The following is a 15,585-nucleotide window of genomic DNA, read 5'->3' as shown; positions in this document are numbered from 1 at the left end:
TTCACCTCTGAAGCCGTGGTCCTTAAATGGTGCCGGAGATATCTGTGAAAGTGTCAAAGCCAAGTATAGTTTGTGTGTGTGTATGAGAGAGAGAGAGAGAAGAAAGTGGAAGAGTCCGATCCTTCCTTCTGGCAGATAAGATTCAAAGACTTGCCCTCTTGAAATGCTACACCGGTGTGATTACAGGTCTGTCTTTGCTACTTGCATGTATATGGGAGGATGCAAAGCAACGAGAGTGTATGATTGAGGAGAGGGAACAGCCTATGCTCTAATACTTTTGACTAATTAAACAAAGTGAATTAGCCATCTCCCCAGCCAGTACGAGTCACGGCTGGTTACACATCACTCATCGTGACTAATTCAGAGAGAGAGATGTCACTCATCTCGCTGATATTTGTGTGTGCGTTTGCATCATCTCACTTGCACCTCTAGGTTTGTTTCTGTGTAACTTCAGCGTGTGTTTTCAAGTCATCTGCAACTGTTCTGCCTGTGCTTGTGTCTTTCAGCTCTTATACGATCACACTGCTATCCCCCTGTCACCTTCTGCTCTACTATTTTATCATTGGCTCAATACGTCGTCAATGAGGCTGGCATGCTAAATGATAATTAAGACCATTACACGCTCACAGAGCATGCTACCAGCGCTGCATGCAGCTCCCTAAGTCGGAGCCCATCTCAGGGGACACCTTACTACTTACACAGTCGTGTATCTCTCCAAATTAGGTTAGATTTTCATTCCACCTCATTCGCCATGGATGTGATGTGGTTATTATAAACTCATGATATGGTTAGTGAGCCTGCAGCCGTTAGATGGGTGGAGGCATCACGCTGGCGCGTTTGAGGGGAGAAGGATTGACAAAACACAGAGTTGCACATTTTTGTTTCTCTTGTTCTCATGCAGTCTCTGCAAATCTGTCAAAGAAATATGATCAGCTAAAACTGTTAAAACTAAATACATCTTTACCTGGTACTTGTCCACTGATTAATCCACCTGATGATATAGTTTATAATTACAAAAACAGGTCACATGGCCATGATTTAAAGCTAGGTTAAGTTAACTTGATACTTCTACCATCATAGACCTACAAAGTATTTAATCTGAAACATCTTAACCTAGAAAAGTCTCTCTGCAAACATATTAGATATCAATACAAGGTTACTTATCGCTGACATTGTGCCAGAACTCGGCTTGAAGAAGAAGTTGTCTCTCCTCAGGTTTCTCCTAATCTTGGGTGTGTGCAAGTCCCTCGGTCTGTTAATGGATCAGCAAGTGTATTCAATACTGTCTGAAAAAAACATAGCCTCAGGTAAAGGAGGGTTTGATGTATGTATACATATCAGAAAGTCTTTAACAAAAGAGGTTTGAATTTGGAGACCTTCAGGTTTCAGCTGAGATGGTAAGCTCAGGATCAGATGCATCACGGTGCCCTCCTTACCTACTTGATTGAAAAATTGATGGGTTGTATTTTGTACGAAGAATGAAAAGAATATTTTGAGCCTTTGTTTGAGGCTAGGACAACAAGACCAAATAAAATACAATAGACAGAAGTGATTAGAACAAGTGATTAGAAGGGATCACTCTGCTCTGATGTCAGATGATATTTTCATAATTGCTTGGGTTTTTGTTGAGTTTATGGTAAGTGGTGATACAGTATGACTGTGTGTGAATGTAGAGTTTGGGTTATTGGAAAAATACAGTTTCCCAAAATACCCAGCCCAGCCTAATTGAAAAGTCATGTTTAAGAAAACTAGTTTTTGTGCTGAGAAAGACTAAATCTGTATTCCAAAGTAATTAAATAGATTAAATTGATGCGACTGCGTCATTTCTTTTCTGCTTAGACTGCACTGAAATATTGAGCTGTTGTGTAAACATAATTGACATGATTCTGTTGGGAAAATTGTCACGTTTAGAAACCTCTCTGGAAGCCATTGTCAGCTAACACAGTTCATAGTTTTATCCACAACTGTTAAAGAAACAAACAAACAAAAGAAAGAAAGAAGAGCCATATCAAGATCCAGACAAATCCCTTTTTCTGGGCCTGAGCTCATTTCCAGTGGATAGAGGCACTGTGGAGTACTATCCTGCGGAATGATGAGTCAAACTTTCCCGCTGCATTTGAAGGTTTTGAAAACAGCATTGTACAAAAAAGTTGAAAAGCTGGCAAATGTTGCCTTGAAACCCAACAAGAGAGTCTTAAAAAATGAGATTACAATTTTTAAAATGAAACTAGAAAAACAAAGAAAGAAAGAAGAATGCCATCTACTCATCAAAAACTCATTAAAACCCAAATGAATTCAGGGAGAAACTGTCATGGTTATTCATATGGCAAAGTCCTTTGATGGAACTGGTGCTCATGCATTTATAGAGCACGTCTTGTACATGCAGCTTTCATATTTCAGCACATACATGCACAGAAAAAGGGGGTTTCATTGCATTGTTGCAAAGCTCAGAAATGTGCTTCCTTTTGGGGCCATTTTCATCTCAACATGTCAGTGTGCATATTTGTTATGTTAAAACCTCCATTCGCAAGATTTAAAAGAAATTTAAATCTGGTGACCTCTAGTGGCGTTATCAAAAGCAACACAACGCACCAGGGAGCCCGAGATGAACAGAAGTAAAACACATTGCATAATAATGGGGCCACGACCACAATCAATTGTTTGATTGTTTGATAACTGTAAGACACTGAAACCTTGACTGCAGTAGCCAGACTCTGAGTTGTGGAGCTTTAATAAAGTTTCTGGTAAACCGATGCTGTGATCAACAGTAACTGACTTGCACACATACACATGTTTGAAGCAGTGATTTGGATTAAATGAAGCGTTAAGTATTTAATCACTCAGGTGAAGCATCCCTGTGTGTTGGCTGTCTGTTTTAATTTTATTAGCTGACACGTCTATGGAAGTGTTTCTGTGTGCCTAACCGCCTCACACTGCCTCACCTCAGGGACATGAGTCACATTTTTCTTACTGTGTATCCTGCGTGCGTTTGTTTGAGTGCTTGTACAGTTTGTGAGCTTATTTGAAGTTACTAAGGTGATCTATGATTCACAGCAGTGAGCCTCGGAGCACTTGATGACTACACTTTATCTACAACACCGTAAGAGTAGCTTTGCTTGTGTGGGGGATCTGAGTAGGAGGCACAGTGCTTGGCTTCTTGTGTTTGGTAATGTGATTGACCTAAAAAGGAGGTTTGGCATGTCTGTCAGGTTGAGCATGTACATGTGCATGCTTTCTGTGCATGAAATTACCGCAAGTTTGCCGGAGGTGTCTTGTACCAGCTTCGTAGGGCTGGTAACTGACAAACGGTCTTGTTTTGCAGATAAAGATACGGGTTTGACTTTAGGCAGGGATTAAAGAAGAGCACCTGCTTAATATCTTGGTGAGACTTTCTTTTAAAATGACTGATATATCTCACCATCATTCAAGTTATCAAAAAACTCTGGTTCGTAAAAACAACAGAAGCTTTCAATCTGACACTTTCAGAGATGCAGTAAAACACATTTCACAGTGGAGATTCTCTTGGTGAGATAAAAGTCTGTATATACAGTTTAATTCAGGAAAGTATCACTGTGAAAAGCCCCATATGAATGATACATTTTTCAGCATTCTTGCACAAGCAAACACACAATCGCACTTATAACAGTACGTTCATATTCATGTATATTTGTACACTGATGGTAAACAGTCAGTTACGTAAACTAGATAAAAAAAACAGACCGTTTAGAGTGAAAAAGTAATCTGTCACACCTAAAGTCAAAACCTACACTGAAAAAAATATTTTGTTGAACAACCGTAATTTTATTTCGTCAAGTTTTTGCACAGAATAATATTATCTGAAGCTAGATATTTTATGTTGACTCAACTAATCATTTTTAAGTAAATTCAAATGAAATATATTAATAATTTTACCTCAATTACTTTGAGTACATTTCCCTTAAATTTTCTTAGTAACTCAAATTAAACCCGTTTTGAATGTACTTAAATACATTATATATGCTTTTTCAATTTTTTCCATACTCTTTCAAACCAATTCAATTGTTTAAAACTAAACCCTTTCATTCAGTTGATTCTAATCAAATGTTTTAGCTATAATTAGTTAAACTTTTAATATATATATAATACTGAGCATCATACACCACACAGAACCACAAAATGTGTTTAGACAACAAACTTTAATATGATAAAAATTCTTAACATCTTTTATCAGAGCAGTGTAATGACCCAATAATCACCAATCAGACATTGTAAGTGGAGTCTCCTGCTCAGAGACAAGACAGGAGCCAAGACAAGAACCCATAAAATGGAAAGTGCACAAACCACAAAACGTGTTTTAACTTTAACATTTATCTTTTAAATGCCTCTACCAAAAGAGATAAAACATGAGAAAGAAGAAACCTGCTGTTCAGATTCTGTCAACCATAATTATAACCATAAACATTATGATGGAATAAGATGGTTTAAGAAGATGAATTCAAGTGAATACCCTGTCACTCTGTTGAATATTGGCCTGGAGCAGACAAGAGAGGTGAAGTCATTGAGACTTTCTCGTGTGAAATATTTTTTGGACAATAAATGATTCAGACACTGTGCCAACTCAACTGGTACTATGCCTTCAAATAAGTCATGTGCAAACACGCTGTACAGAGCCTTTTACAAAATCTCCAAGCTGTGCAATAAAAATACCTTGACTTTTACAAGATGTCTCAAGGACTCCGGGACCTTTTCATAACCATGACTTAACATAACACACCATACCAGTGGCCAACATCTGGGAAACAAACACAGGCTGCCTAACTCAGAGGTCACATTATGGAAACTGCAAAGGTTCATAGGAACAGATATAGTAAAACAAGTGGCTTTGTTGTGTATGAAGATTAATTCAAGTGAATATCCTGTCATCCTTCATTACAGCCAGAACACACAGAAGAAGCAGTAAGTTAGTGTGTTGGGTTTAATGTCCTCACCACTGGCTGTGTGAATACTTCTATACTGTACACAAACATTTTTTCATCTTCGTGGAACACTTACTGCAGTTGCATTTGAGATCACACTAGACATCCCTTCACAATTAACAGAATAAACAAGCAACCACATCAAGTCATGATGATGTAAGTCAAGTACGGCTTCAGAATTCCAACAGTCCAACACTGATTTTGTTCTTTAGGCCAAGGACCCTGGGGGAGAGCTTTTCCCCATCCATCTGCATGAGTACTTTTTGAATGACTTTGTATTAGTGTCTCAGTTCTTTGGGGTAGGCCAGGTTCAGTGCGTAGATCACTCCAAGCATCACTGCACAGGCCTGGGCTCAGATCCAGTGTTGTCCAGGATGATCACTCCTTCAACAAAAATTCCAATGTCATCATGATGTCCAGGATCTCCATTCTCCTTGCTGATGACAGAAATACCCATGGTGCACCTCTGCATGCCTGTCTGGAAGTAATTCCGTTCGATGTCCTGCATATTTTAAGTAAATAGGAGAAAAGGGAAACATTTGAATAATTTGTCCACACAAGCTACATTTTTGCTTGTTTTATGGGTATTACGTGATGTGCTTTGACTCCATGCTGGGATCTATCATATACTGTAAGCGACGCAAATAAAACATTTCACCATATTGACTTGACCACATAAAGCAGCACTAGAAGCATCACTACATGTCAAGTAATCTATTATAGTAATTTACTGTAACAGTAAATTATTCTTTTACACACATTAGACACGTCTGTCAGATAGACCCAGTGGCAAGCCACAGCTACGGCAATAACTTTAGAAGGTTTAGAATACAAGTTACATTCAGAAATGACAAAAAAGCAAATATACTAACTTACCACATACTCATGGATAAGATGCCCATCATCCTCACCAAGGTAGGAGCAAAGTGTTCTGAGGACTGCTTCCCTTTTTGATTGAACATCACTTGTAGCAATTGTGAAGAGATTCCACTGTTTAAAAACATTTCCAGAAACTTGAATAATTACAAAAATATTTGGAATTTTCAACCTTTAGAGTATATCCTTGGTTATACTGTAAATAACCATATTCCTTTGACTACAAAATAATAGTGATGTGTGGTTATATAATACGGGACATGTATGGTAGTTTATATTCACTCCCCCACCTGAGAAAACAGGGCTGATTTTGCTACTATAACATTTCATCATCATTTCTTTGGAAATGTGTCTTACAGTTATACTCCAGACTGTTACTGAAACCAAAACGGGTTTCATAAACACTTAGAGAGTATATCAATAATTTTAAACAACATTAAATGAACATAGTTAGCTCCTGTAAGATCTGCAGATGTTTGGCTAGTTTCTGGCCTGCGACACCTCCCTTCTTCTGGAAAACTGATGTGAGCCGAGGCTGAAGACTGTCCAACTGTGCCATGAAGGTTGTCTCAAGTGGATGTGTTGTAATTCGCTGAAATTCAGCATTTATCTGTTACACAATCATACAGCACATGTAGTTCAAGCTACTCCATGTGTATAGGCAATCATGACTACACCTTATGACAACCTGATGATGATCTAATTAAGACTTTGAAATTCACAACATTCTTAGCTTGTCCCATTCTTTTCTGATGACCACAGAGCGACCTTAAGCAAGATACCACACACTTACACACCCATACTTCATAATCTATCCTAGGCACAACTGGCAGATCTATTATTAAATTAATGTTAAACTGACTGATTGTTGTATCACTTCCACGTTTAACATGGCTGTGAGGGATGTGTTTGGTAAATGTACTTACCCAATTAATATAAAGCTCTCAAGCTTGGGTTGAAAAATCTGATGAGTTAAACCTGCCAAGTAAGAACACAACTATACAAAATCATGAGTAAAACGTCTACATCTCAACTGTGTCTCAGTACTACAGGAATATGCAACAGATAACAGATTAGAGTTAAGGAAGGAAAGACATGCTGTTTTTTAAAAATATTTATTCACTACTAGATTACTTTCTGTGCTATACTACTGCTAAATGATTATAGTTCACTTCACAGCACTCATTTATCACATCAATTATTTATTTTTATTTTTAAATGAACATTTTTAACTTATTTATTAACATTTTTAATCATGAATCCAAAGAAATGCATTGATAGCAAATACTGACATTTTCATATCATTCCCATGTTCAAAAAAATGACACGGGTAGTTGTTGGAATTGCAGTTGTTTCATCTTCCCGAACAAAGATGCTTTTTTTAATGGTTGTAATAAATGTCATACTTTGGGCCCTCTGTCACTCTGCTCTGTGAGCTCCTGCAACCTGCTATTCACAGATATGTAAAACTTTACACTATTTGGGCGGATCCGTCCCCAGAGGGTTAACCGACGATCATAACATACACACAGTGAATAAGTGAGCCTCACCATCTCTGACAGTCCGCCCAGAACCAGGCTTCAAGCTTAATTAGTTTATTCGTGTTTAACCCACCACAGTAGGTGGTATTAGGAGCAAACAAACATAGCTAAGTAAAACACAGACATGTGGCTAGCTGCACCTTCCAAACGTAAAAACACCAAGGTTAAAGTAAAACTAAGACATATATGAATATGAAAGACTTACCCAAAGTAGGACTTCAGTTTTGGAACGAGCACTAATGCGCGCCTCACCTGGCAGGTGTCCACAGTGAGTAGGGTAACCGTCCTGTGCGCCCCAACATCCTGAAATGGCGGTATGTGTGTGCGCAAATTAGGACGAACTTAATTTTTTTGAGTTAGATTTAATTCAGTACATTACGATTGCCATAATGTTGACATTTTACGTTGGAATTGTTTGTATTTTATAAGTGGAGTCAAATAACCCAAATATTCCTATTAAAATATGCTTTATTTTTACATGTAACATTTACTAGGGGTCAGAATCACTTTTTTCAGTGTATCACACCTTACTAGAATGCTAGATATACTAGATACTAGAATTAGGGATCCCAGGTTTGGTGCCATATTTCTAATCTCTTTAGAGGATGGCAGGAGGACACTCAGAGGCTGTCAGAAAGTTTTTTTTTTTTTAAAGCCTGCTGTTGCGTCTCAGTCTGGCAACAGTTTTAAAAAGAATCTCCAAATTATTTCAAATAAATTATTCCATTCTGCTTTTTCTACTTTTTCATTAATTAAAAATAGTATACTGATAGCCATAGAGCAGACTCTCCATCCAGGGTACATCCTGAACGGATCACCAGTCCATCACAGGGCCACACAGAGACAAACGAGACAAACAACAATCCATACTCACTCTTGAGGTCAATGTAGACTAACCAAGTAACCTAACACACTTGTTTTTGGATGGTGGTAGGAAGCTGGAGTACCTGGAGAGTACCATGCTTAACCCACTTTGGGATTGGAACCAGGAACCCTCTTGCAGTGATGATGCTAACCACCATGCAGCCCTATAGAGCATCTTTGGGATCTTTGTACAGATGATGACATTTGTTGGTAACAAATAAAATCCTAATTTTGTGAAATCTGATGACTAAAATGTCATAAATTTGGGATTATTCCTCTGAATGAGGGACTTAGGGGCACTCAGTTGTTGATTCAAATGTGGATTCAGCAGCAAATCAAAGATTGCATCAAGATGATGTGAGACTTGAAATCTGTATTCTAATCAATAGAAGACTTTTTTCTTTCTAATGCTAGCGATCCTAATGTCATTAACACATACTCCAAGGAATGGCTCAGAAAGAAGGGATTATGGCATGTTGTTATTTTTTTTTAAATGTGAGCGCTTTTGAAACATGCTTAACACCCATGAAATGGTCAAACGCCTTGCGGTTGAAGAAAATTTCTATGGGTGAAGTGTCAAAATTTTTTACGAAGCAATGTTTTAATGGTCAAGTATGCAACCCCCCTGCATTACATGTTTAATTTTTTTGTTATTTGGATAACTGAAAATGAGAATTTCCTTGTGATTATGTCCAACCAGTTTAAGTTATCTTTACTCTCTGTTTGTACATTAAAATAATGTAACAGTCTAAATAACCCGTGTTAATTGTTAGTTCTCTTGAGTTTATATGCTGATTCTTTCAGAAATGCAGGAGTATATTGAGCAGCAATTTGCTGTTCACACGAGGGCGCAATAATGCAACTGATGTCGTCTGTTTAGAACTCACTTATGCAGCGTGCATGTCATACCATGACCTAAACACCAGAGGGGGTTAATACTCGTCATAGCTCTCTTTTCCTGTGGACAGTTGTGCGACTGCTGTCAGTTGCTCTGGCCGCTGGGAGAAAGTAACGTGTACACAAAAGCATTTCATTGTATCTATCCTTGTTAAAAAGAGCAAAGGCTGCGCAAATGCTATGCTTTGTGTTACAACTTCCTACTCTTTTCATGCCAGAAAAGTCTACATTTCTCTAACATTCTTTTTTTTTTATGCATTTAGCAGACGCTTTTATCCAAATCGACTTACAGGTAGGCCTCAGGACTCCTATTGGAGATAGTACCTTTGATGCAGGAGATTTGAACCCTGGTTATCCACACGAAAGGTGGCAAACATACCACTACACTATCCATGATAATGATCTCAGATCATCAGTAATTACTCAGCCATACTCAGTAATTGCACAATGAAAGCACGACCCGGTGTAATAATGCAATTACAATACAACGAGAGTTGGTTTCTGGAAGAAAATGAATTAAAGCAAAATTTAAATGCAAATTCAATTTCTCTCTCAATTCTCCGTATTTGCGCTTTTCATTTCAGTTGTTTTTGGGAGTGATTGATGCTTTTCCCACCGCTGCGCGCTGAAGAGAGATGGCCACACAAGAACGGCATCGCTGACAGGGTGTTTCACTGTGTCACGGTCGTGCCTGCCTGTTACCTGAACTGTACCTGTGGGCTTCACCCCACCCCTTTACACACGCAACAGACGCACGGGTGCGCGCATCGTTTGCACACTTTACCAGCTCGGGTTCGTATAGTGCTGAGTTGACTGGATATCTGTAGGTTTCATAGAGCTTCGGCGCCTTGAATGGAAGCACCTCACGAATTTGGACGACTTGTGCCTTCTCTTCAGTAACTTTGATGGGGACTTCGACACCGAACAGAGAAAATGCCTGTGATGAAGGGATTATTAGCGCCGCAGAACACGTTTCTGGACACTATAGCCACGCGCTTTGATGGAACTCGTAAGTTTGTTTTCAAAATAAATATTTTTTAATCCCTCCAGTGATTTTATCAGCCGGAATTGTTTTTCTTGACTCGCTTGCATTGTCTAGTTTGTAGGGGCTGGTTGGTTGAGCCACACAGACAATCTAACAGAGAATATGGACAATGCCTTTCAGTGTGTTCACTTCGAATTTTCTTTATTGTTCTCAATGCAATGTCTCCATTTCGTCCATTTCGAGTATCTCGGGGCCAACGGTTTGTCATTAACATATCTCAGTAAACTCAGCAACACCATGCGTTTGTTATTGATAAATCAGTACAGGAAAACGGGAGGGCGATCCCACCGCTGAGGCTGAAGCGGTCTGTGGTGCTGAGCTTTCAGGACCACGGACAGCGACAAAGGGTTAACTGGGCGCTCCCAGCTTCTCACGAGACATTTTTCAGAACTTGTTCGCAAGTTTCCGCCTATATTATGAACTCATTTAATGTATTTGTGAAACCTGTTCAATATAGTAGTCAGTTTTGTATTGAGGTTTATTATATACTTTATGCCAGAGAAATCCCGTTGAAGGAGCCATCTTTCCCACCGCGACCGGTCAATAAGTTAATTGGTCGATGGCGACCTGACATTACAAAGAGACCCTCCTCAAGTTCAACTAAACACAGACATTTCGTAACTTTTGTCTTCTGTCTGAACTCTAGCCCGTCATTATAGTGGATTTCTTTTTTTTCCACCGTGTTTCATAAATATTAAACACGATATTTCATACACGTCTTCGGTTTCTCTTGCAGGTTTAATCAGCCTTGTTTCAGCCCACCCTTAGGCTTTTTAGAGTTATATATGAGAAGCTTCTAGAGCTTGCTTTGCCTATAAACATGCATTTGCAAAGGCTTGGTTGATTTAAACTATGGGCTTGTCCTCTTTTCTTTTAAATTCAGATGCATTCTATTAGTTTGTTTAACATGATTCTTAAAGCCTTAAGAAACATGTATCATATGCTGCATATTTTGTCTACATACTCAGTGTCCTCTGTGCCCTTATTTGTGATTCAAAATATGCCAGAATTTGAAACAGAAACCTCTTTAAACCCACTTCTGTCTGCGTCCTCTGTGCCAGTGCCTGCTACTTATGATTAGATTTCTACACCTATACTTCCTGCATTTATTTGTTGATTCCACCTCTCATTCACCACCCGACCCTACATCCAACTATTCTGGACATTTTCATAACATTCAGAGAGACATGATGATAACCAGGAACATCCATCGAGATTTCATCCTGCATATCTGCACCTCTGTACAAGTAAAAGCAGGCTATACGTTGAGTGGCAAAAAAATACACAGCTGCCTGGGCATGAGCTCTCATCTTACACAAAGGAATTAGAGTGGGTCTGTACAGCACGAGTAGTTTGTCAAGCTATAAAGAATGAACTCCTGTCCTTGAGCTGGCGAGGCAGATGAAATTAACGTTGGATTTGGAGTGCGAGATGGAGCGGACTGGAGGCAGCAGAGCCTGACGGGGCAAATTAGACCTGTTGGTCTGGTCAAGAGCAAATATAAGAGATAGGGTTCACCACTCTGTGATCCCCTTTGACGTCATCCATAGCCCAAATTGGACTTGGAGACAGTGATAAATGGGTGAAAGTAATAGTAGTCAGAGAAAAGGTTTGTTTATTTACTAGTGGCTCTTTCAATGCATTTCACTTGCTTTAACACAAACAAAAATGTTCTGTTCTTGTTCATGTTCACAGCGAGGCTTTTGTGCTCAAAATGGGCAGTCTCTCTTATAACCCAAGTCTAGGCAAGGCAAGTTTATTTGTAGAGCACAATTTGTACACAGGGCAATACAAAGTGCTTTACAGCTCCATAAAATCACAAGAAGGCAAATAAAATCATTAAAACATAAAAATAATCATTAATTAATTACATTAAAAGCAATAGTGCAGATAAAATACTTTCACTTGTCAAATGTACAGCCAGAAAGAACTGTTTTCAGCCTGGATTTAAACATTGTCAGAGTTCAGGCCTGTATCATATATTCTGGGAGACTGTTCCAGATTTTAGGAGCTTAAAACTGAAATGCAGCTTCAACTTGTTTAGTCCAGACTCTGGGCACCAGCAGGAGACCCCCTCCCTGTCTACAATAACATATTTGAAGACACTAAATGTCTACCCTGTTCATTTATATATCTAAACACAGGTGTATTTTACCTGTGCTTTTTTTGACTTCGTGGTTGACAAACACGTCAGATCACAGTTGTTGGGATCGCTGTACTTGTTATTCCCATGTTATATAATAAATGATAGACTCTGGCTGGAGTTGTCCTTTGCGATGACTGTGTAAGAGTGCTAGGACACCTTCTGTCAGCCTAACAACCATCTAAATGACAAATCTCACCACCTGTCCATCACTGGTACTGTATGTTGGGGTGTAATGCTTGTCACAATCATATGTCATCACCAGGCAATGATATGGTAATTTGAAGAGTGATGAAGGCCTGCTAATAAACACTGTTGTAATTTTTAGTAAAAGATTCAAGCAAAAGAAAAAAGAAAAGAAAATTCTTGATCAACTGGACTTTTCTCATCTACATGTCTCAAACCTGGGCCTGTTGTAACACCAATCAATGGAGCACCTGAACAAACCTTCCAAGAACAGCATAACTGATGAAAATAAAATACTTGCTGACTGGACTTTTCCATCAACCAACAATGATCCTTGGAGAGAAGGAGACCATATTGGGCCTTCCTCCTGCCAAATTAAGCAGACGGATTGGTAATACGGTTGTGACAGAGGTCTGTGTAAAGTCTCCCACTGTGCTGCCTTCTCACCATCCCACCCCATTCATTCCAGATTGCCATTTTCTAGCTCTCAGCACACTAGTTCCCCCCTTCAATGAGTAGGTAATTACTGTCACAATCACTGATGGCAAGACTTGGAGCAACTGCAAGTTGAGTCACAACAGGACAGCAGTCGTAGTGTTGTATGTGACTAAATGAGAGACAGGGTGTAAAAAAAAGATGAAGGAAAAGAGTAGGACAAGATTAAAGAGGAGAGTGTCATGCATTTCCCATCATTGACCTTTATGTGTACTCCACTGTCTGTTAGTGTGAGTGCAGCAAACAGGAGTTTCCTATCCGCTGATTAACTTTTGCTAAATGCCGATTTTGTGGTTGTGGTCTTTGGATGACGATTTGCTGTCACGTGAGTGTTTAAAAAGTCTTTCAATGTCTCTCATGATACAGGAAGTGAGAGCCTGGGGACTCAGAGATAAAAAGGGTATGGTGTCTCTGTGGCTTTGCCTAATCAGCAACCCTTTGACCTGCAGAAACACAGATGGAGCTAATTACTGAGCATAAGAGACCACAGCCCATGTGCTGATACACATATGTGCAGGAAGATTTATTAAAGGGACGATTGCCTGGATTAAACAGAACTCTTTAATATCCCTAAGTAGATGCTTAGAAATGTGTTATCTTCCAATATAATTATGCTAACTTGTGAAAAAGTAGGTGTTGTGTTGTTCGAGAAAAAGAGAATGTCTCTGAAAGAAATAATGAATGCATTTATAAGAATGTGACGGAGTAATCAATCATCATTGACTGGAGCGCTGCAGGGTGCAAGACAGTCTTTCACTTACTGGCAATGGATTGGCTACACTGTTCCAATTTTCTTCAAAGCACACATAATATTGAGGCTGTTGCATTTTAGGATTAAGAATAAACAGAAGTAATGCTGCTGGCCTTTTTACCAGTGGCTAGTTGTTACTTTATGTTGTATTAAGGCAGCACTGTACAGCATGTACATATCATGAATGAGAGGTCAGCTACATATGGTGCCTGAAAAAAACATAAAATTCAGCTACTTGTCATGTAGTGAGCTAATCAGTAACATGCTGTCTGTCCTGCTTGCCATAGTTTTGTGCCTCATCAAGGTATTTGGCATTCCCACAGCAAAATAAAATGTCCAGGTCAGAAAATTGAGTCACTACTAAAATTTAAAGATTTTTTTAAAAAAGAAAAAAAGATCAAATTAAAACATACATTGCACTGAAAAGGTTTTCTGTTTAGTTTCACTAGAACCTGGAATTAAAATGGATTTTTGCAACATTTGATCAACAAAATAAATCCCTATCACTATGAAAGTGAAAAAACATTCTATTAATGTCAAACAAACCAAAAATAAGAACAAGAAACAGAAAACTTAAGCGTGCATAAATGCGCACCTCCGCAAAGTCAACACTTTGTAAAGCATCCTTTTGCACAACTAACAACTTTAAGTCTTGTGGGGTTTGTTTCTGGCACATTTTACCTCTGGAATATTTGCCACTTCCTCCAGACAAAACACCTCCAACTCCTTCAAGTTGGATCAGTTTTTACTGTCGTACAGCAATCTTTAAATCATACCACTGATTCATGTTCAGATTGAGGTCATTTTAAATGCCTCCCCTTTAACGAATGAAGTGTCACTTTAGAAGTATGATTAGGGTAAACATTCATGCCGAACAATGAACATCAGCTGCAGTCCTTACCATTTACCCAGGTTTTCACAAACTTTCTCACAAGCTTTATCATAGCATGATGATGCTACAATCATGCATCACTTTTTTTTTTCTTGGGAGGGTTCTCAGCGTAACTGGTTTCTGCCACATGCAGCATTTTTCTTGATGAAGACAAAGTTCAGTTTTAGTCTCATCTTACAGAGGAATTTTTCTCCACGTGTTTGGGTCCAGTTCCTTTAGGTGAAATCTGCACGTTTGTTTGTTTGTATCCTTTAATCAAAGGGCACTTTTCAAGGAAAACCATTTTGTGGAGAATATACCTTCAAGCTGAAAGAAACTCAGGTTTTTTCTGTGGAATGTTGCAGGTCTGCCAGGGTTATTTTTGACCTTTTAGTTATCGTTTTGATTAATGCATTTCTAGCTTGTTCTTTGAATTTTGGTGGTCTACCCCTTCATGACATATTTTTTGTGCTTCTGTATTTGATCTATATGGAGAGCCCCTTGGTCTTCATTGTTCTGTTTATTTTATTGGTGCTGCACACTCTGGGGGCTTTCACAACAAGGACATATATACTGAGATCATGTGATGTTTATATGGTACACAAGTTGACTCAGTTTAACAAATTTTTAGACTTGTGCAGATAATTGGTCACACCAGATCTTATTTTAGGGGCTCAAAGTGAATGGAGCGAGTCCATATGCACACACTCTTCTTTTCTTTTTTTCATCTTTTTTCTTTAGAACTTATTTTAAACATATTTTCGTATTATTTGATTTAACCAATTATCCTTTTTATTTTCATAAAACCCCAAACTAAATCCATGAAAATTACAGACTGTAACTAAAAAAAATAAAAAAGGAAAAAATCGTATTATTAAAAGATAGAAAACAAAACGTATTCAATTGTTCAAGTGATCATTTTTCACCCTCCGATGCTTCAGAATGGTTTTTCTACAGCCTA

The 15,585-nt window shown here is 38.6% G+C and overlaps 1 protein-coding gene across 1 annotated transcript in view; it reads left to right on the top strand.

Moving 5' to 3' along the window:
- The first annotated feature begins 9,988 nt into the window (after positions 1–9,988).
- The window catches only part of kcnh8 (potassium voltage-gated channel, subfamily H (eag-related), member 8), a 52,963-nt gene continuing 47,366 nt past the window's right edge, over positions 9,989–15,585 (top strand). Inside the window, exon 1 of the mRNA XM_072370260.1 lies at positions 9,989–10,142. Coding sequence (XP_072226361.1) covers positions 10,067–10,142 — 76 coding nt within the window. The 5' untranslated portion in view covers positions 9,989–10,066. The remainder of the gene's footprint in view (positions 10,143–15,585) is intronic.

This window comes from Leuresthes tenuis, unplaced genomic scaffold, assembly GCF_036924035.1.
Source record: "Leuresthes tenuis unplaced genomic scaffold, fLeuTen1.0.hap1 SCAF_18, whole genome shotgun sequence".
In the NCBI taxonomy this organism is placed as follows: Eukaryota; Metazoa; Chordata; class Actinopteri; order Atheriniformes; family Atherinopsidae; genus Leuresthes; species Leuresthes tenuis.
The sequence above is the reverse complement of the archived record's forward strand: the minus strand, read 5'-3'. Positions and strand labels throughout refer to the sequence as shown.